The sequence below is a fragment of the Falco cherrug genome, chromosome 15 (genome assembly GCF_023634085.1).
Source record: "Falco cherrug isolate bFalChe1 chromosome 15, bFalChe1.pri, whole genome shotgun sequence".
Lineage (NCBI taxonomy): Eukaryota > Metazoa > Chordata > Aves > Falconiformes > Falconidae > Falco > Falco cherrug.
The window spans coordinates 9,752,722-9,772,787 of record NC_073711.1 but is presented as its reverse complement, the minus strand read 5'-3'; the positions used below and the strand labels follow the sequence as shown (position 1 = coordinate 9,772,787).

At 43.1% G+C, this 20,066-nt stretch overlaps 2 protein-coding genes across 2 annotated transcripts; one reads left to right on the top strand and one right to left on the bottom strand.

The window, feature by feature from the left end:
• The first annotated feature begins 2,422 nt into the window (after window positions 1–2,422).
• Window positions 2,423–14,146, top strand: TMEM185A (transmembrane protein 185A). The gene is made up of 7 exons (XM_055727423.1): window positions 2,423–2,655; window positions 5,514–5,690; window positions 6,559–6,766; window positions 9,385–9,468; window positions 10,105–10,281; window positions 10,633–10,756; window positions 12,410–14,146. The coding sequence occupies exons 1-7, from the start codon at window positions 2,618–2,620 to the stop codon at window positions 12,652–12,654; spliced, it is 1,053 nt and encodes a 350-aa protein (XP_055583398.1). The 5' UTR covers window positions 2,423–2,617; the 3' UTR covers window positions 12,655–14,146.
• Window positions 14,147–16,773: 2,627 nt separating this feature from the next.
• Window positions 16,774–19,448, bottom strand: EOLA2 (endothelium and lymphocyte associated ASCH domain 2). Its single transcript, XM_055727424.1, has 3 exons — window positions 19,287–19,448; window positions 18,642–18,925; window positions 16,774–17,238 (listed from the first exon to the last, which is right to left on the bottom strand). The coding sequence occupies exons 2-3, from the start codon at window positions 18,892–18,894 to the stop codon at window positions 17,021–17,023; spliced, it is 471 nt and encodes a 156-aa protein (XP_055583399.1). The 5' UTR covers window positions 18,895–18,925; window positions 19,287–19,448; the 3' UTR covers window positions 16,774–17,020.
• Window positions 19,449–20,066: the final 618 nt, after the last annotated feature.

The following is a 20,066-nucleotide window of genomic DNA, read 5'->3' as shown; positions in this document are numbered from 1 at the left end:
TTGGGCAGAAAGCTCCTGGCGTGGAAGTCTGTCAGCTGCTTGTGCTGTTGCCAACAGAGCTAAAATTGTATCTACTGTTTTCCAGTGAATATCTCCAAATGAATCATATCTTTGAGTAGCTATGCATTAGCAAATGAATACTCGTAAGGTCTACAAGTAGCTATGGCATTTAATAAATCACATTGGGTGTAATCCTAGATTCTTAGCTTGTGTAAATTACCAGTCCCATTAGCACTAGATGAAGACTTAGACCATTTGTCAGTCCTTTTTTCATCTTTCTGCAGAAGCTAGACCTTAAGATATGATTGATTTTCTTCTTTTATTAGCATTGCACTTGCAATGTAATCTTGATTAGTGAGGAGCTATGGGGATTTTCTGTTCAGAAAGAGTCATCAGATAATCTATCCTGATGTAGAGTCATCACATAATCTGCTATATAATTTCATAACCTTTGTTACAGTCAAGCTCATTGACTTGAGTTTGATTACAGAATCACAGATTGGTTAGGGTTGGAAGGAATCCCTGGAGATCATCTAGTCCAACCCCCTGCTCTACAGCAGGTTGCAGAGAGTCGTGTCCAGGTAGGTTTTAAATGTCTACAGAGATAGAGACTCCATAACCTCTCTGGGAAGCCTGTCCCAGGGCTCTGTCACCCTCCAAGTAAAGAAGTCCTTCCTCGTATCCAGATGGAACTTCTCTTGTTGCAGTTTGTGCCCACTGCCCCTTGTCCTGTTGCTTGGCACTACTGAAAACTGCCCGGCCTCATCCTCTCGACACTTGCCCTTAAGATATTTGTAGACATTGATGAGATCCTTGTTAAGAAAAAAAAGAAAAGAGTTCAGGGACAAGTTGGACTGTATGAAAATTTTATTTGTGAAAAAGTTGTGATAATTGTTAAATACATAAGGTATGAAATAAGAAGGAAAAGAAAAAAGAAAAAAGAAAAAAAGATGAATTAGAGGAATTGTAGAGCAACAAAGCTGGGTTAATTAACATTGATAATGTACAGCTGTGGGCTTGCTTCAGGGGCTGACGTGGATAAGGTGCAGCTGTGGCTGGTTTCTGCTAAGTAGTTAAATACCTCTAAGGGGTATGGAAGAGGAACACTGGAGGAAGAGAGACCTGGAAAAAGCAGAGGGAGGGGAGCAAACATCCTGGATGGGGCAAGAAATAGGGTGGATCTGGCCTGAAGAGGATGAAGAAACAGCAAGGGCAGTAGATGAACTTTTGAAACCTTGTGGGGGACTGGTGGCTGTGCTGGGGCAAAGGTGTGGGAATTACTCATTGAAGTTAACCTGGCATGGGGTGGTAAAAGCCTTGTTGCAGCCGGCTAGTTTTTATAGTGCTGTGACAGATCGCCTCTCGGCCTTCCCTTCTCCAGGGTACCCAGGCCCAGCTCCCTCAGCCTCCCCTCACAAGGAAGATGCTCCAGCCCCCTCATTGTCTTTGCAGCCCTCCACTGGACCCTCTCCAGCAGTTCCCTGGCCCTCTTGAACTGGGGAGCCCAGAACTGGACCCAGCACTCCGGATGTGGCCTCACCAGGGCAGAGCAGAGGGGCAGGACCACCTCCCTAGGCCTGCTGGCCATGCACCTCCCAATGTTCCACAGGGTCCCATGGGCCTTTGTGGCCACACAGGCACACTGCTGGCCCATGGGCAACTTGCGGACCACCAGGACTCCCAGGTCCCTCTCAGCAGAGCTGCCTCCCGGCAGGTCAACACCTGACCTTACTGGTGCATGGGGCTGTCCCTCCCCAGGTGCAGGACTTTACACTGGCCTTTGTGGAACTTCATGAGGTTCCTGTCCAGGCCTTGCTGAATGGCAGCGCAGCCTCTGGGGTATGAGCCGCTCCTCCCGGCTGTGTGCCATTGCCCACGGGCCTGTCCCCCCCCAGCCAGGCTCTGACAGCCGGAACACAAAGCAAGTCAACGCAAATTCAACTCCACTGAAGGAACTGGATGGAAACACCATTCTTCACCGTGCACTCTGACAAACTGTATGGGTTAAGTTTTTGGGGTTTTTTTGTTTGTTTTTGGTTTTTTTTCTCCAGTAACAGCTGTGGAATTGTGCTAGTCCATAAAAAAACTTTTTTAGGTGTAAGCTGAAACAGGCCATGCTGATTTCCCAAAATGAAGCCAACTTGCTTTTTATTTTTTAATATATACTTTAAAAGTTTCTTAGCGAGTGCTGGATTGTGACAACTTTCCGCAGAGCTGTTCCCTAAGCACCATACGCACACCGCGACATGCCCCCACGGCCACGGCGCCCCCGACCCCTCCCTTCTCCCGGTGGGGAACGGCCTGCCGGGCCCGGGCAGGGTCCCAAACAGGGGACGGGCGCCCCCCGCCTCCCCCCGGCCCGGCCCGGCCGCTGCCGGCGCTTCCGCCCTGCGACGCGCGCACGCGCGGCGTGTCAGCGCGCGCCCGTGGGCCCGGTGCGGCGGCCCGCTGCCCGGCGGGGGAACGGCGCCTCGCGGCCTGGCGGGCGGCGCGCATGCGCGGGGCTGCCCGGTTCCGGCGGGGGCGGAGCGGTGGCGAGGCCAGGCCCGGCTCCGGTGGCGGCGGCCGCGCTATGCGCGCCTGGTAGAGTGCGGCGGGGGCGGAGGGTCGCGCCGCGATGAACCTGCGCGGCCTGTTCCAAGATTTCAACCCCAGGTGAGGGCGCTGAACGGGCGGCCCCGGGCCGCGCCGCTTGCGCGGGGTCCGCTCGGTGGCCGTTGTTGGGCTGTGCGCGGTGGCGGAGCGGCACCTGGCCCGGCCGCGGCGGAGCGCTACGCTCGGCGGGCGGAGCGCGTCCGGAAGCGGCGGCGCGGAGCGGCCCGGGCTGAGGCCGGTGGGGAAGCAGCGCCAGGCCCGGCACAGCCGCTCGCTGCGGGGCCGCGGCGCGGTGGGTCGGCCGGGGCGGGGACCGGCCTCGGCAGCGCGGTCCCGGCGGAGGGCGCCGGTGCGTGTGGCCCGGAGCGGCGGGGCGGTCGGTCGGTCGGTCCCTGCTCCCTGCCGTGCCCGGGGCGGCTGCAAGCGCGGGCGGCCCTCACCGGGGCGGCAGGCCACGTCCCGCTCCTTTGCTCTTCCGTTTTACTATGTAACTTTCCTACGTTCCTCCAAAGTCTCCGTCAGATTTTTGAACGTTTCAACCGGATGAGCCGGGGTATGAAGCTTTCTGCTAGAAAGCTGAGCAACCTCGTGCTCTAGAACCGGCGTCTGACATACGGTAACGGCTCAGGTTTTGCAGGTGCGAAGGCACCCTGCTTAAAGATACTGATGGGCCGCCTTTGTTCAGAGCGAGCTCTGGGCTCTCCTAAAATGAACAAGGCAACAGTCACTCCAACGTGGGCTTCTGCCGTCTTGCCGAGCAAGTACGGATACTGGAGCTTTTAAGGAAGCTGAGCAAATGAGTTCGATTCCACCGGCTTTGCAGTTACCAGGCTTTTTAAGACCACCAAATAAAGGCCTGCAAGTAACTTGTGCGGGGTGACATGAAGTACTGAGAGTCCTGGAAAAGTCTTGCTCTTGAAAGAAGCCTTACATGACTGCAATTACAAAAAGCTGTGTTCAATCGGTTGTTTAGACAAACAGAAGGGCAAGCAGTGCTTCAGGAAATGCATTGTTGCAGAGAGGCTGAAATAAACAGTTTCCATGTGCGTGGTTGGAAGTCATGGAAAAGTAGCAACAGAAGTTCCAGAAGCTTATAAAGTTTTGTTATTGCTAAGCGATGCTTGCAGCTGATTTGGATGGTCTCTACGTGATGAATGAGCAAGCTGAATGCTGCACTTGTGCAGATAGCTTAATCTTGAATGTTTTGATGTTTACTGGAATGCTCAGGGAGCAGTGGTATTTTACTATGTGGCATTTTACCACTGTGTTTATGGAAGAGCCAGGGAAACTACAAATTAAACAAATATTGAATGTTGGCAAAAGTATGAATACCTTAGGAAGCTTAGGGATATCTGTTGCTACGAAGAGAGATTGTTTTGTATCATCCCATCCTGAGGTAGTTTCATCAAACATGCAAGGAGATGCTGACACAATAAACTGCACTTTCATTTTAAAGGAGCAGCTAGACACTTGTTCAGGATAGAGACAAAGCAGCTTGATATCTAAACAAGGCAGTGCTGATCCAATTAATGTTTTGCATTTGATGAGAGTGAAAGTGAGTAGTTTGTTGTGCTGTTGGAGAAAGGGTGTAGTATTCCTGACTATTGCTGCTTTACTCTGTTCCTTAGGTTATCAGTGTTTTAAAATACATGTAATTACTTCACTGAAGTGGTATTGAAGCCTAATTACGTGTTTTATAAAGCAGTCTGTGAGCCTCCAGTGAATGGGTGGGGGGCTTTTTCCATTCCTGTAATGTGGGGAGATGATAATAGAAATGTAAAATGGTTTGGGTTGGAAAGGATTTTAAAGACCATCTAGTTCCAGCCCCCTGCCATGGGCAGGGACCCCTCCCCCCAGCCCAGGTTGCTCCAAGCCCCATCCAGCCTGGCCTTGGACACTGCCAGGGATGGGGCACCCACAGCTGCTCTGGGCAACCCGTGCCAGTGTCTCACCACCCTGTCAGTGAAGAATTTCTTCCTAATAGCTCATCTAAATCTACCCTCTTTTAGTCTAAAACAATTACCCATTTCCTGTTGCTGCAGGCCCTTCTAAAATGTCTGTCCCCTTTCTTATAAGCCCTCTATAAGCATTGAGAAGCTTCTATAAGGTCTCCGCGGAGCCTTCTCTAGGTTGAACAACCCCAACTCTCTCAGCCTGTGTTCACAGGAGAGGAAATGAAGTACTATGTAATTATTGTGTCTGATTTGTGGTGGTACAGTTGCTGTGCCACTGCTCTCAAGTGTTGCAGATACATTTACTCATACTTAGGTTGACTAGATGATAAAATGTATCAACATAACTATATTAAACTTGTAAGCACCATCCTCCCTATTCCAGTTAAAAACTTCACTCCCTAATCAGTAACTTAAAAGTTTAACCTTTTTTTCCCATATAGTGTTGCTTTTTAAAATAGAATATAAAAATAATCTTAAAAAAAATCTCTGGAGTCTGCCTTATTACAGTATGCTATATTTTTTAATCTTTAGTTAAAATTAGTGTGGATAAAATTACATGAATTATGTAACTTAGGTTTTGACATTCAAAACTATCTCATTTGATTTGTATGAAAGAACACATCTAAAAACATGTACAACTGGTATATTTCTGAGCCTCTAATAATACAGCTCCTGACTGGATCCTTGTGGGAGGGAACTATTTATAGATGTCCATTCATTAAGTTTGTCATACAAGAATGCTTTTGAAGTGTTCCCTTGAAGCAATGGTTTTATAAGTGAAAGAGATGACTTATGCTATATTTATGATGAAATATTTGACTCTTCAGAACTGATTTGATTCTTTGCGAAGAAGTTTGACAGACGTTTTCTGATTAAATTTCAGCTATGACTGATTTTCTTGTTCTTTACAGAGTTTGTATTGCCTACTTCAATTTCTGACTTTTCTTTTGTTTTGTTTAATAGTAAATTCCTTATTTATGCCTGCCTGCTGCTTTTTTCTGTGTTGCTCTCTCTACGGCTGGATGACAAAATTCAATGGAGTTACTGGGCTGTATTTGCTCCAATATGGCTGTGGAAGTTAATGGTGATTATTGGTGCCTCGGTGGGAACAGGAGTGTGGGCCCGAAACCCACAGTATCGGTAAGTTGAGGTTAATTATTTTGCAAAACGGAGGGAACATAATATGTTTCCCATACTGTATCAAATTCATAAATATTTTTTTAACAACATAAGATAGAGTATCCAGAAGGTTTGTTTTCAGTGTATTTTAAATAATTACCATAACCTACGGTGTATGCAAACAGCTTTATTCAGCTAGGGAGGTCTTACTCCTAGTTTATCGCAAGCTTCAACACTGCTGTCTGTGGGAAGCTAAAACTTCCATGGAGTGACTTTTCCCACTTTTCTGTTAGAATGCTAGGAATTCTTTGCTTCAGTATAAGCCATAGAGAAATATGTATCTTCATATGCACTAAGAATCTACTGTATATAACTAGATTATTTTCTAAGTCGGTTTCCTGAAATGTATAGATCAGCCTGAAGAATATTGATTTTATTTTATTTTTTCTCCTTGGTGCGCCTATAACCTTAGTGAACATACGTATGAATATTCATCGATTCTTGAACATGCTGTCAGCACTGAGAACTTTGTCAGGCTTTAGTTTCAGTTTTATAAGAAAAATTCAAGTAGTATAATACACTAATATAGGTAAATGTGTAACATTTGCAAAGTAAGATGTTTGTGGGAATAAATTCTGTAAATTCCTTTTTATTTTTTTCGAAGTTGGGTAAAATACTTTAAATGTGCAGCTTTATGGGCATGAAATCCTGTTACGTCATCAAGAGTGTAGTTCAATAGTGGCTATTTGGGCATAATGTGTATATTTATTAAAAACAAGTGTTAATACCTGAAACATAATGATTTTTAACAAAGTGTCTTGGGACGTTTGCAGGATAGTGTGCTCTTTTATTGACACGTAAACTGAATGCTTCCTTATCCTCTCATTAGAGCAGAAGGAGAAACCTGTGTGGAGTTCAAAGCTATGTTAATTGCAGTAGGCATCCACCTGCTACTGCTGATGTTTGAAGTTCTGGTGTGTGACAGGATTGAAAGAGGAACCCATTTCTGGCTTCTGGTCTTCATGCCATTATTCTTTGTATCTCCAGTGTCAGTTGCAGCTTGTGTGTGGGGATTCCGACATGACAGGTCCCTGGAGGTAACGCTTTGTTATGTGTAAAACTTGTGGAAATGTGAAACTCTATCAGTTCCGTTACAGTTAATCTCTCCGTAAAGCATGATATGGATGACTGCATCAATTGAATTAATTGTTTGCACTGACCTGCAAATGTGCATGAAAAATCAGGATCGGGAAGAACATAATTTTTCTAGTTTTTTCAACTACCAAATTGCAGCATGTTTTAAACCTGCCTTTTTTTCTTATTGTGTGTTAAAAGAACTCACCACAAACTCTGCGATATGGACTAATACTAGACACTAAAATGGAGGGTTCTTAAGAAAATTCTACTGATAGTAAGAACTGTTCCTAGGAGAACTGAACTTCCAGAGCCCTAGATAATTAGAGTTGAAAACTTCTTACTATCTCAGTCTGTGTGCTTAAACTTTAATTTGGGAATGCAGATGGTAGACATAAACAGGTAGGATTTTATTTTCTTCCTCTGTCTTCTTGCCGAACTCACTCCTTTTGATTTGGGAAGAACTTCACAAGGATTCTCAAGATCTTCCCACAGTTGTGGCATTTTGCAGTAACTTTAGAGTTCTTATTGAATTGTTCTTTTTAAGGATTTTTTTATATGACCTCAAACTACTCCATGACAATTAAAAATCAGATTTTTTAGATGAGGTTCAGCTTTTTCAGTTGTTTTAATTTCAAGGGAATATTTTTCTAATGTTATCATATGCTGAATTTATCTCTAGAGAGAAACATTTTTGGCAGGTGATCGTTAGGATGGCTGGTAAACTGATACTTTAAATTGTTGATTTAAAAATGTTGCCAATAGCCTTTCATTTTGCAGAGTTCTAGTCATGTTTAACCATTCCTAAAAGTCAAATTTGTGTGGAAGTACTTGCCTTCTACTGGATGATGCTTGATTACCCATTGATTTGCAGTTGACTGCACAGCTGCTAAGTACCAGCAGAAAAAAAATATGAAACCCCCTCACCCCTAAAAGGCAACAGCTGTCTCAAAGAAAATAACTTAATGCAGTTAACTGTCAACTCTTATTTTCACTATTTTGTCATCTTCATTTAATGCTGTTCTATTTACTGTTCTTTTTAGTCTGGGAAGATTTCATTATTTGTTTCATTTGCTAGAAACATAAGAGGGGCCAGTCTTTAATCCAGGATATTAATTTTTGGCATAAGTAATCAAAGTAGTTGTTAATCTATTATTTTCATAATTATTTAATCTGAATTATATTGTCTGCTTCTTCCTATTCTGAAACTGATTAGGTGATAAGTATGTACATACTGGTGTTTTGTCTGTGTATCATGGGGGCTCAGAAAAAGCTTTCTTTTGTGTGTTGTGCTATATTTATAGTCAACAAAGCACCATTTATTTAAGTCATATTTAATTCATTAAATTGTGAGACCAGCCACTCCTAATGTACATGCACTTGCCATATATAGCTCAAATGTTAACTTGGTTCTAAAAATTATTTATAGTAATAGATCCTCCAATTTTTTTATTTTTTTTCTCTTTATGTACTCCTGCAGTTTTCAGGTTGCTTGGTCTTATGCTTGAGTGTGGGGTTTGCTGGCCTATTCTTTTGAGAAAGCCAGTGGTACAAAATTATTTTAAGTGTAATTTTCCAGTGTTATTAAAGCTACCTGTACTTCAACAGTGAAGATTTCAGTGCAGTCTCTGAAGTAGGCAGTACCTGCTGCCTGTTGGATTTTTGACTCAACTCATTATACTGTGAGTTTCAAAGGCATTTTTCAAACAGATCACAGTACACACTAACAATCATATGCTAGTGAAAAGTAGCACATACTGTCTGTCTTCTGAGAAATATTACATTTCAAAGATGCCTTACATAACTATATGGGTTTTTTTTAAAACGGAAGATGTTTCTAACTTACATTCAAGCTTCACTTAGCCTTTCAGATAATAATTCTCTGATCTTTGAAATTTCTACCCATGTAGGGTTGCCCATAAACTTTAGAAACAGATTCTTGCTGGGTCTGCTGGTGTTACATTGTTTTACTTCGTTCAAGTAGACACAAACTTGATTTTTTTTTCCCCAGTATAATTTTGGGTTAGTTCTCATAGTGGCAAGAAGGACATGCATAAGTCTTCCATTAACATTTTTAATGGGAAGTATTGCTTTATTGTATTGCCTCAAAACCCAAGTGTCTTTAGTGTAATTTAAAAGATCTCTGAATTATACAGTAAATGATTGAATCTGGTGTCATCTTCCACTATTCTATGTATTTTTCCTTCCCTCCAGGTTGAGCTGGGACTTTAAATCTTTTTTTTTTTTTTCCAGTCTGTTCAGTTAGGCTTTTCTTATTCCTGTAATCATGCTAATAAGTGTTGCAGATAGTGATTCTATTTTATGTTTTGTTGGTTTTTGGTTGTTTTTTTTTTAATATCAGGAAAGCCTTTCTTCAAGAGGCAGCTGCCTCTACATTTACCCTATTGGGATCACAGCCTTCAAATTTAGGGATGCTTAGTGATAACTAATTTAAATGCAGATGATGTTCCATATTGCAGTGATAAGCATGGAGTCAGAAAAGTCCTTTGACAGATTCTTTGCTTATGTTGGAAACAGCTTTATCATGCTAAGAGTTAACTAATGTATTTTCTTTTTCTAGCTCGAAATCTTGTGTTCAGTCAATATTCTACAGTTCATATTTATTGCACTCAGACTAGATGAGATCATCAGATGGCCGTGGCTTGTATGTAACAAGTGTTTTCTTCTTACCCTTGTTTAAATGCTGAATTTCCTAAAGATATTTACTATAGTGAACAGTCAATGTATGACTGGAGTCCATCCTTTTTACAAGGGACTTTTTATAAGGGCATGCAGTGATAGGACAAGGGGCAATGGCTTTAAACTGAAAGAGGGGAGATTTGGATTAGGTATTGGGAAGAAATTCTTTACTGCGAGGGTGGTGAGGCACTGGCACAGGTTGCCCAGAGCAGCTGTGGGTGCCCCATCCCTGGCAGTGTCCAAGGCCAGGCTGGATGGGGCTTGGAGCAACCTGGGCTGGTGGCCCATGGCAGGGGAGCTGGAACTAGGTGACCTTTAAGGTCCCTTCCAACCCAAGTCGTTCTATGATAATTTTAAATTGTTTCAGCTTGATGGCATTTACAAAGCTGAGGAACCCCAGTGAGCTGATACGGGTCATAGCAGTGCACACTGGTTTTCTGGTAGAGATTGTATTAAAGAGCATTGCACTTAAAATCCTTCTTCTTGTTTAGATTTAATATGTGAACTTTTTTTCTTTAAAAATCCCACACCTGAAACAAATGTTACTGATAAAAATGTATTGCTGTCAGGGGGAAAAGCAGTTCATTTCTTCTTCTTTCAGGTTGTTTGTGTTCCACTGTGGATCTTGATGTCCTTTCTGTGTCTAGTAGTGCTCTATTACATTGTATGGTCTGTTCTGTTCTTGCGCTCTATGGATGTGATTGCTGAGCAAAGGAGGACACACATAACGATGGCTGTCAGCTGGATGACAATTGTAGTTCCACTGCTCACATTTGAGGTAGGAAAAAGCATCATGAGTTTTATGTATCTTGTTCTTTTTTCAGTGAGTAATGAATGCTGCTCTGTCTGTCTTTGAACTTAAAAAAATAAGAATACTACTTTTTGTTTTGGAATAAAATATTAACAACAAATATGAAAGAAAACCAAGAATTCTCTGTTTCTTTAAAGTGGTTTGTTGTTTTGGGGTTTTTTTTGAGCAAAATATACATCTCATTGGAACTAACTACATGTTTCTGTGGAGGCTGTTTTCACAGATGTGTGAACTTAAAGATCTGAGATAAGCATATGTTTTAAGAAGCATGAAAGTGGTGTTGCAATTAAACTGACACTAATTTTTTTTACAATTTAGATCTTACTAGTGCACAGACTGGATGGGCATAATTCTTTTTCTTTTATACCCATATTTGTTCCTCTCTGGCTTTCACTCATAACTTTAATGGCAACAACATTTGGACAAAAAGGAGGAAATCACTGTAAGTATTTTAAAATTGTAGAAACAGACTGAAACTCAAATCTTACTAAAATACATTTAAGCCTTGTATTTTCAAAAAGGGATTTTTTTGTAAATTCTTTCATGAAAACATTCAGATGTCTTACTGTTGTTTTCAGGTGATTTTACTAAGTTTTCAGTGTTTATAGTGTGTCTTGCTTTCTTTTACTTATAAAAGCATAACTTTTGCTTGAACTCAACTCGAAATCTCAATGGGATTTAGTTGTAACTTTAGCCTTTTATCCTTCCTTATTTCCATGGGTTTCATTCTTGCGGGACGTGACTGGATCTTTCTACTCTGGGTTCTGGAAATAGTGTAGCACGTATTATTTTTAATTAGCATTTGTCCTAGTAGCCTGAACTAGTATTCTCTTTTCTTTTTGGCCAAATAGTGCTCTGTTACTCTGTGCTTACTTGCACCTTCAGTTGCCTGAGTGGCCAGTGTAGATTTACTAGGCTTTATCTGCACCACAGCTAGTACTGCTGACAGCAGTGTTCGTACTTTCAGCCATCTAACATTACTGAATCAGTGCAGATGAGTAGCTTTTGCCATCCACGTTGCAGTTATGTTCCTTGTTGACAAGACAATAAAATGTGTTAGGATTTTTCACACTTGAAAGGAAACAACTGTGATGTTTGTTATATAAACTCACTTCAGTTTTGGTGTGATTGTGAAGTATATTGAGAGTTTCTTTCTTTGGTCATGACTGAGCTTATCTCCATACATTTTATATTGTTACTGTATGGAAAATTGTTACTGGTTGGTTTTTTTAATTTCATGCCTTTGAAAATGTATGGCCAAATGAGTCTTTTGGAAAGCCACGTGTCATTTTATCTTCTGTAGGGTTAATAAATATTTATGTAATTTTTTTAAAAAGACTCTTCCCCTAAAGTGAGCCTCAGAACGCTTGTGTGAAAATCCACCTTTACAAAGTGCTAAGCAAAATACACCAGTTGGCCATGAAGTGTAATCTCTGCAAAAAGATGGGATTGTATGGGATATTTCCTGGCAAATGCTTAATAATTTGCTTTTGTTCAGTGTGAAAGAATTGACTTGGGCAGGCTGTTCCTTTTAACACTGACCTTTGGTATTGGCTAATCTGTGCCATCTCTGAATTATGAGTGTCACTTACTTAAATGTTCTCTTTCAAGTCTTTGCATATAGCAAAGTATATGACAAACACAGAATGTGTATTGTTTCCTAATCTAGCGCAGGTAATACCAACATGTGGTTGGTAATTCCCATGTGGCACTGATTGCTTTGAATTGACGTGCAGAGTCTTTTGTTTTCTTCCTCTGTGTACTGATGTGAACTGACACTTCTTAACATGTGAAATGAAATGTATTCTTGCTGTGGTAGTATAGCTGGTAACTTCTACGTACGGATATACACACATGTGCAGACATGTGCAGAGGCATACAAATGCATGTATATGTTCTCTGTACATCTGTATGTAAACTGAACTATGATATTATGATAGGTGTTAAGTAATGCACTGAAAAGCAGCACTAACAAGTTTTATATTCATATGCAAACAATCAAGAGAACTTAAACAAGATTATGTAGGCAGACTACAGAAATTTTCATTCTGTTCTGCAGTAATGTGAAATTAGTATTTTATCATTTTTTTTCTAGGGTGGTTTGGAATTCGCAAAGACTTTTGCCAGTTCCTGCTTGAAATTTTCCCATTCTTACGAGAGTATGGAAATATTTCTTATGATCTTCATCATGAGGATAATGAGGATACAGAAGAAACACCACTGCCTGAACCACCAAAAATTGCACCAATGTTTCGAAAAAAGACTGGAGTGGTCATTACACAGAGTCCTGGAAAATATGTGATTCCACCTCCCAAGTTAAACATTGATATGCCAGATTAAGATGACAGTAGCGTATTAAACTTGAACTGGGAATCAGCAGACAAATATATTTCATCTCATGCCTTGTCCCAATTACTTTAAAATAGGTATTGCTGAATCAGTGGCTTGGATTATACAAATCAGAGATCTTGAAGATAATCTGAGAGCTTTTCCAGAGATACATAGTGGTCTAATATGTGAACCTTCCTAATGGGTTGGTTGCATGCTTGCCTGTATAGTATTTATATGAACATTTTAGCAGTGTAATATATTGTCCAAAAGTCTTGTTGTGTACAGTGTAAGTATTATCTAAAAGTATTTTTTTAAAAACCCTGTATGAAATGCCTATGCTATTCCAGGTGTCTTTTAGATCCTAAATATATGTTTGATTTCCATGTCTGTTTTAAATGCTTTGGGGGGGATGCCTTAGCATAGTACCCGTTCTTTTTCTGTTCAGCCACAATCATTGGCTTAACCACAGAGGCACAGGTGTGTTGCACTTCTCGGGAAAAACTGGAAAGCTTTTTGAGGGGGAAAGTAGAATGTATAGCAACTTACATGATGTTTTTGAGTTAGCTATGTAAATTTTCATGTAAGTATTTCAATTTTTGCACTGGCTTGGGAGTTAAATGTTGCTTTTGTTGCTTTTCCAGTCTCATGTTTTAATGCTTCTTGAGCAGCATGTACACTGTTCTCCCATTAGACTGGCTGTTTAATAAGCTGTTCCTTCTTGCATTGTGCATGCAGTCTATGCCAGAAACATTAGTTGTAGGTTTTACAGCTGTCAAGTTAGCTGGTATAAATATCATACTTGGTCTTCATTACCAACTTTGTGTTGGTGTAAATGATTAAACTTTTCAAGGTAGGAACTTACTGGTATAGCATTTTCTTGTTTGAAGAATGACTTCCATGTGCTTTTGAGACATTTAGTCTTTAAAACTTATATTCCAGCAGCCTATAAAAACAGATCGTAGAATGGTTTGGGTTGGAAGGGACCTTAAAGACCAACTAGTTCTACTCCCCTGCCATGGGCAGGGACCCCTCCCACAAGCCCAGGTTGCTCCAAGCCCCATCCAGCCTGGCCTTGAACACTGCCAGGGATGGGGCATCCACAGCTGCTCTGGGCAACCTGTGCCAGTCACTCACCGCCCCCACAGTGAAGAATTTCTTCCTCATAGCTCATCTAAATCTACCCCCTTTCAGTTTAAAGCCATTGCCCCTTGTGCTATCACTGCAGGCCCTTGTAAACAGCCCCTCCCCAGCTCTCTCATCGCCCCCTTTATGTACTGGCAGGCTGCTCTAAGGTCTCCCTGGAGCCTTCTCTTCTCCAGGCTGAACCACCCCAGCTCTCCCAGCCTGTCTTCACAGCAGAGGTGCTCCAGTGTCTGATATTCCCACATCCTTGCAGCTGCACAGTTTAGGCAGCTTAAATACCATGGGTTGTGTTTCTTTAGTGTTAGCATGGCAATGAGAGCAAAGAATATATGGATATTTCTGCATGTGTGAAGGGCAAGTGCCCGAAAAACTCCAGACAGGTGGCACTTTCATTCCTAATGCTGCAGAACTTCCTCTTTCTCCCTGTGGACCAGCTACGAGCTGAAGCCACAGCCCTGTCCTGTCCTACACTTAGAATTTTGTTGCAGTTTTATTTTTTGGCTTTTGAGTCAAAAAAACCCAAAAACAAACCTGTAAATGAAAACCAGTAAGTGCTATTTAATTTTGCTAGGAAATGGACACTGCTCTGTGATGTCGTGGCAGCGCAGCATGGGTGTCGCAGTGATTTTTGAGAATTCTCCCTTGGGTTTTTCAGTTAGCCACTTCCTTTCAGCTGGCTGTCTGGCAGGACATTCTAGCTGCTAGGGTTCAGCTGAAAAACTTGAAAAAGTTTAAAAAAAATAACTTCAACACAGCTTTCCTTATTGGAGACTTCATGAGATTCTGTTCTGGCCAAGGGAGTTGATTTGTCAGGCTTGATGACTTCTCTTTGTCTAGCATGTGACAAAGGAGCAGCTAGTGGTGCTGCCTTTGGACCTCTGGTAGAAGAAAGCTCTTTACAAACTTTGACTAAGCAACCCTGGTCAGGAGTGTGTCTGAATTCATCTGAGAGGTGTAGCAAAAGCAATGCCTCTACGTGCCTCAGCTTTCCAAAGAACCACTGGGATGTTGTTGAAAGCAGTCAGTTTGAGTCCATTTGGTGAGTGACAACGGAAAGTGTGTAGTGATTCACGAAGAATTGTTCAGAGGAAGTACTAGCAAGGAGAGGATGCCTGAGCATTTTTGAAAGTGAGAGCATGAAAAGCTTCACTCATCGTGTCCCTCTGCATGGATTCACCAGAAAGCTGTGGCATTTTCTAAAATGGCTCACACAATGACTTGCTAGCAGAAGAAACAGCTAGGGAGGTATGTTGGATCCTCTGCGTGCAAACTCTCAGAATATTCTAGTGGGATGGATTTCTGTTCCAGTGAAATAAGCCTTTACTGCATATGAAATGAGGATGGTACCAAATGTTCTGATTGTCATTTGTTTCTGAGGAACAGTAGTGCTGATAAAGTATGTTAGTTATTTCAAATTACTTTGAACACATAAAATGAAAAGATGGTCTCGTTGTATTGGGATTTTTCCCCCTGTATTTGCTATGTGTGGTGTTGTACCAGATGTACACTTTCTTGTGGCATTTACTGAAGGCTGAGTAGGTACGTGTCAGCATCATATAGTTACCTATATGTTCATTCCATGCTAAAGTGGCTGAAAAGTAATGGGTTTTGGGTTTCTGAAATAGTTTGTATGCTTTTGAAAATCCTGTGCTTCTCTGCTATCAAGTGGCAAAACCACTGGTTACTACTTATCACACCATTTTATTCAGCCTGAATATCAGGTTTAGAATGCCCCGATAGTCCTTTTTAATAGCCACATTTCTCTCTTGCAATTAAGATTCTCAGTTCTTGTATCTTTGTAGTTTCTGGTCTCAAGACGGTGGCAACTCTTTTCCTTTGCATTTTTTAGTTTTGCTTCTACTACAACCCACATTTTAGAAGACATTTTCTACACCTGCTAAAAAAGTGTAAGTGAAGCTTTGGTCCAGAAAAATCAAACACCAGCAGAATTTTCACCAGACACAGAGTTGCATGCATGCTGCCAGAAAAGAAAACCAGGCGTTGAGCTTGCATGGGAAACCACTTCTGAGGAGGAGAGCAGTGCATTCACAGCAGGTCCAGAGGAGAACATGCACAGCTCTGCACCCAGGACCACACCTCCCACCTCTCCAGCTGTGCTGGTAGAAGCTGCTGCTCTGTCTGGGCCACCTGCGGGCCAAACTCTACCATACTGCCACTGCCTGGCATGCACCTGTGGTCCAAATGGCAGACCTGCAGGCAATGCTCTTGGACCCCCTACCCGGGGCATGCTAGGTGTACCTTCCACAGCTTTCTTTAGGAGACTGTTCCCTTGGACTATGCACATTCAAAGTCCTCCAATAAACTACCTGAATACAAAGCCTCTGCCAGTTGTTCCACCCTGGGTTTATATGGCCATGCCTATGCCTGTAGGCTGTGAATTCTGAAAACTCTAGAAGCGCCATAGTTAGTGACTTCTATTTGTTACTCTTCATACTTGTCTGTAATTCAATATTAGATTTTTCAAACCTTACTGATGTTTTTCATTTTAAATGAGAAGTATTATAATACTTCCTTTGATTTTGTACAAGGACCTTTCTAACAAAGGCCTTTGTAGTAAGGCATGTCACGTCATAGAGCTATATACTGCAGACTGCTCCCCCCATCATACGCACAGCTAATGTATTTATCTGTGACTGAGGAAAATCTGGTCCTTTCTGGAAGTTTTACATTTACAGCACATAATGTGCACCATGCACAGAAACCTTGTACAGCAAATCTTCGCCACTGAGCTGCCCCTAGAACTGGCCTGATCTTGGCTGACTTCTTTCTCGGTGGTCCCACAAATGTACAGGTAGGAGGGGGTTGAGAGACATGTCATAGTGATGATGGCAGCATGGTTGGTTTTTTTTTCTCTGGAGGTTCCTACAAACTCTTTCTTCCTCATGTAATCAGAGATGCATGCATCATATAATATGGTTGTATTTGCTCACATTTTAAATCAGCATGTAATACATCAACCATTTATTTAAAAAAATGGCATTTACTTTGAGTTAATTTATACAGGAAAAATCTGTTAAACCAATAATTTCCAGTAATGGTCATAAAAATTACATCTTATTCTGCCTCAAAAGAGCAGTTCTTCAAATGTATTTGTTATTTCAAACAATTAGTTTTGGAAGGGAATCCTAAACAACTCACTGGGTTTCAAGATGCTGACTTCTGAATGACAAGTTTGCATTTACGCAGGAAAAATAATAGTGAGGGGTAACACCTAGGCTTCTGAAGGGATCAGTTCTTCAGGGATGTCCACCTGCCACACACCTTTTCCCCCTCTGGCAGGAATCGGTTCCAGGAGCCATCTTGGATTTGAAACAACAGTCAAGTATTTCTGTTCTAGGTTACTGAGGACAGCTTTGTTTTCCAGCTCCAGAATCTTTTCAGGAGGTAAGTTTTCCGGATATAGTGATGTCTCTCCAATGTCAATTAATCCTGTATTATAAAATTAAAATTAGTTGGCTGTTTGATCTCTTACAGAGAAGCTTTTCAAAAGTAATTTTTGCAGAGGACATACAGAAAAGGCTGATTTGTTGCCAGAATAACACAGTATGAAGCATGCACACCTCAGATCAGTGTCATTCACTGCAGAGTATGGCCTATGTGGCTGAACTTAGGTTGGTGAAGAACAGGTGAAGCACGCACGCAGTTAATAGTAATCACAACTCAATGATACAGAGTGCTGTTAAAAGAAGCCTGCACCTAAGAAGATGGGAGTTTTGGTAGCAGCTGAGTTATATTTGGCCTTGAAACAGTTTCATGAAAAAAAACTCTCTCTGCTCTTATCAGGACACTATTCTAACATTTTGAGAACATTAAACTATCTGGGAATTCCTGCTCTCTGGAACCGTTTTATTGTCACAAAATGGAAATTCTATATTGCTTAATAATTAAAAACATTAAAGATCAAAGAAGCTTTGATACCTACTTCACTACTTGGCATACAATTTATGTCAAGGTTACAATCTGCATGTTACCTAGTACCTCACAATGTTCAGCACTGTAGAACCAGAATAATTTTCCAGTATATTTGATAGAAGAAACTTGTTGCACAGGAATAGCTAAAAATATTCCAATGAGAAAGCAAGACAGATGGTGTAACAAAAGACATGTACAAGGAAAGAGCACAAAGTAAGTGCTGGATAAAAACTTTGTAAGTATACAGTACAGCAATATACATTGTATTTCAGTACAAGATAAGCAAAGGAACACCATACTAACTTTGTCTTACAGAAACAGATTTCTTCATTGCTCAAGTAACAAGAGCAATGGAGCATTTGCTAAACCAAAATAGGATTTATTTAATAGTCAAACATACAAAACACTGCAATGCCATGACTTCACTTGACTGAGTACTGTAAAAACAGTTTCAGCAAGGGTTCCTAAGCTCAAAATGCAAGAAATTTGGCACTGACAGTTATTATCATGAAACAAAATAATATGCAGTTATTATTTTATCTTATATAGTTATACTATCTTACTGCATGATGAGTTAGCTCAAATTTTATTTCTTGTACAGACTTTAGAGTTGGACTAAACATTTTAGTAGAGTGAGTTTATTTTAAAAACTGAGGCCTGACTAAAATTATTTATTCTAAAGGTCAAAAATACTTCACATTTCCAACACAATGAATAAAAACAAATTGTATTTACAAGTTCCCTCACTGACCTCAGCTTACAGTGAGAATCGAAATAGCCCTCCAGTCACCACTTGGGCACCATTCCTTCAGAGTAAGTGTTAAAGCAATGTTATGATAAGCGTAACTGTAACGCAGGTGCATATTTAACTGTTAGCCGATTGAAAGCCTGCTTCGAAACTACAATCCAAGGTTGCTTACCTGCAATAACTCCTCTGCCAAATCTTTCCCCTTTATCCAGCAAATCTTGCACTTGTTGTGGTGTCATTCCAAATCTATTCAATAGAATTGCTCTCCACGTTTCATCCTCCCAGTCCTTAACAGCGATATGAATGGCAATGGTGCAGTTCTTGTAGCCTGCTAGCAAAGGACGCCAGCGAGTCTCTACTGTTTTGACTTTGTTTAGGACTAATCCTGCATAGGGCTGTCGGAAGGAAAGGCAACCAAATCGCATCGTTCTCCTGGCATCGGAACCCCTTTATTTCCTGCAAACAAACAGAAACCTGACATGAGTCTTCACAAACGCGTCTGTGACCACGGCAAACCCACCGACCTGCCCGAGCAGCCGCCCTGGCGACGAGCCCGCTGCGCTGCCGCCCGGCCGGGGCCCAGGCCGCCCGCACAGCCGCGGCCGCCCGGAGGCGGGATGGCGCCCCGTCACCGCCGCCTGCCCTCACCGCGGCACCGCGCTCGGGAGCCGGGGGATTAAAAGCTGGCGGCTCCGCGAGTAGCCCGGGGCCGGCCCCCCCAGGGACGCGATCCTCCACGGCCACCGTCGCCTCCACGGCGAGCGCTAGGCCGCCCCGCACGCCCGGAGGCCCCGCAGGGCCCGCGGCCGCCCCTTACCTGGCGCTGCCAACTCCGCACACGTTCCTCCGCTGGCGCGGCGCGCTGCCGTCCCCCCTCCGGTGCCGCGGGGGGAAGGTGGGTGACGGGGACCGCCGGGGCGGGGCGACGGGACGGGCGGCCCCGCTGCCGCTGCTGCTGCCGCTGCTTGTGGGCGGCGCGCGGCGGGGGGCCGGATTCCCGCGCTGCGCCCCCCCGCGCGCGGCGCCGTGAGGGGAGCGTCGGCCGCGTTGCGCGCCCGGCTGCGCGGCTGAGGGAGCGAGGCCGGCGCCCGGCCATGCGTGTTTTCCCCGTGTGCCCGCTGGTTATCCCGCGGAAAGGGCGGCTACCTCACGCTCAGCCCACCGCGGCGGAGCGGGGATGGCCGTTACGGCCTGGCGAAGGCCTCCCGGAGGAGCGCGGGGCCGCGGGTGTGTTGTGGGGGCTGCTGAGGGGAGAAGGGAGCTGGGGGTCCCCCAGCCGCGGCTGCTCGTGGGCCTTAGCGCTGGCGGTGGCCTGGCCGCCGGGGCCCACCGTGAGGGGCCTGGGAGCGCGATGGCAGCAGCAGGTGTCCAGCATGTCCTGCCCCGCTGCAGCATGGCGCTTGTGCCCGCAGTTGGAGGGGTGTCCGGAGGACCTCACGCCTCTGCAAGTAACCAAAAGCCTTTTGGCACACAAAAACTCGGTGGTTTTTTTACCTCCCTGCTTGCTTTGGCCAATAGCTCCTCTGAGAGTTTCCTGAGGCTTTTCATTCAACCCCACTAATTGAGGAGAATCTCATGTATATACTGTTGCCATTTG